Source organism: Corylus avellana, chromosome ca2, assembly GCF_901000735.1.
Source record: "Corylus avellana chromosome ca2, CavTom2PMs-1.0".
Classification (NCBI taxonomy): Eukaryota; Viridiplantae; Streptophyta; class Magnoliopsida; order Fagales; family Betulaceae; genus Corylus; species Corylus avellana.
In genome coordinates this window covers 29,641,295-29,643,155 of record NC_081542.1, presented here as the reverse complement: position 1 = coordinate 29,643,155, position 1,861 = coordinate 29,641,295, and the positions used below count along the sequence as shown (strand labels likewise).

General features: G+C 40.4%; 1 protein-coding gene across 1 annotated transcript in view; it reads left to right on the top strand.

Annotated features, from left to right (window-relative positions):
* The first annotated feature begins 352 nt into the window (after positions 1-352).
* Positions 353-1,861, top strand: part of LOC132169546 (probable LRR receptor-like serine/threonine-protein kinase At3g47570) — a 22,792-nt gene continuing 21,283 nt past the window's right edge. The window contains exon 1 of the mRNA XM_059580568.1: positions 353-839. Coding sequence (XP_059436551.1) covers positions 353-839 — 487 coding nt within the window. The remainder of the gene's footprint in view (positions 840-1,861) is intronic.

Here is a 1,861-nt window from a genome sequence, read left to right as displayed (position 1 = left end):
ACTTAGTTTTCTCACGTGTTTGTGTCGTAAGGCACTTAGGGAAAAAGAAAGTTTTTCTTGTATTAGTTCTCTTTTTTTGTATTTTTTTCTTTTGTGTGAGAGTAAGATTTGGGTGTATTGGGACTTTGGGTTTTGAGCGGTTTTCTCCCTACTACTCCTTTGTACTCCATCTTTTGTTAGTGAATTTCCTCCGGATCGTCTCCGCCAGTAGATGTTGGCTTGTTAAGCCAAACCACTAAAATCTTGATGTCGTGTATGATTGATCTATTTTATATTCTGCTCTTTGCTGCTTCTTTGGGATCCTATATTTTAATTCCATGCACAACAAGTGGTATCAGAGCCTAGGTGCAGGATGGCTTTTGCAAAATTTGAAGTAGAAAAGTTTGATGGTCTGAATAGTTTCAGTCTTTGGCGTATCAAGACGCGTTCTTTAATGCGACAACAAGGTTTGGGGAAGATTTTGCATGGCAAGGTGCCATCATCAAGGGAGGAGCGTTTTATGTCGCATGTACCATACTCTAGTGCGTCTGGGAGCATCATCTATGTTATGGTGCGCATTTGTCCAAATGTTTCATATGCAGTCAGTGTTGTTATTCCTGGTAACGTTTACTGGCTGGCAGTGAAATGGATACTCCGTTATCTATGGGGTGCTACAGATGTTGGTTTAGTTTTTGACAGAGACAATGGTATTGGTTCCAGTGTCATTGGGTATATTGATTCAGATTATGCTTGCGATCTGGTTGTGACACGAGGAGATATCACATTTGAGAAAATTGCCTTTGAGGAAAATCCAGTGGATATATTAACTAAGCCAGTTCCGGTTCCCAAGTTCAAGAGTTGTTTGAACTTGATTGTTGTGTGTAGCTTGTGATTGCCTGTGTGGGTGTTGGGGGAGACGTCATGAGCAGATTTACATTGGGGACTTGATGGAATTCAAGTTAAGGTGAAGAATGTTGAATTATGACTTGAATTGTCAAGTCACTTTTGAGTGGGCCTAACAATATTCCTTTTGTCTCTTAGATAATTTTGTGGTGCTTTAGTCCAACTTGGTTTTGGAATACCAAGCGGGTTTGAAGTTCTTGTTTTACTAGACTTATGTTCTACTCCCACAAGGTTTTGTTTTTCCTCCTATTGTTGGGAAACTTTTTGGCCGACTATAGCATCTATGAAAAGGACATAGCTTCAAACTTTGTAGAGCAGCACAATAATGAAGAAATTTGTGCCATCTCACTTAGTTTTCTCACGTGTTTGTGTCGTAAGGCACTTAGGGAAAAAGAGAGTTTGTATTAGTTTTCTCTCTTTCTGTATTTTTCTCTTTTGTGTGAGAGTGAGATTTTGGTGTATTGGGGCTTTGGATTTTGAGTGCTTTTCTCCCTACTACTCCTTTGTACTCCATCTTTTGTTAGTAAATTTCCTCCAGATCGTCACCGCCAATGGATGTAGGCTTGTTAAGCTGAACCATTTAAATCTTGGTGTCATGTGTGATTGATCTATTTTCTATTCTGTTCTTTTCTACTTCTTTGGGATCATGTATTTTAATTCATATATATATATATATATATATATATATATACTTTTTCATTTCATTCAATCATATTAAACTTTAAATTACGATAATGTCTCGACCGTGTCCCAGCGAAGTCCCGACTGTGGTTCGGTTGGGTCCCTCCAAGTCCCAACCAGGTCCTGACCAAGCCTCAGCGGTGTCTCAACCAGGTCCTTACGAGTCCAAATTGGTTCCAAGTGGGGTCCTGACCGGGACTCTGTGAAGGCCCGACGGTGGTCCGATTGGTCCTCACAAAGTCTCGATAGGGTCCCAACGAGTCTCAATAGGGTCTTGACGAGTCTCGAATAGGTCCCA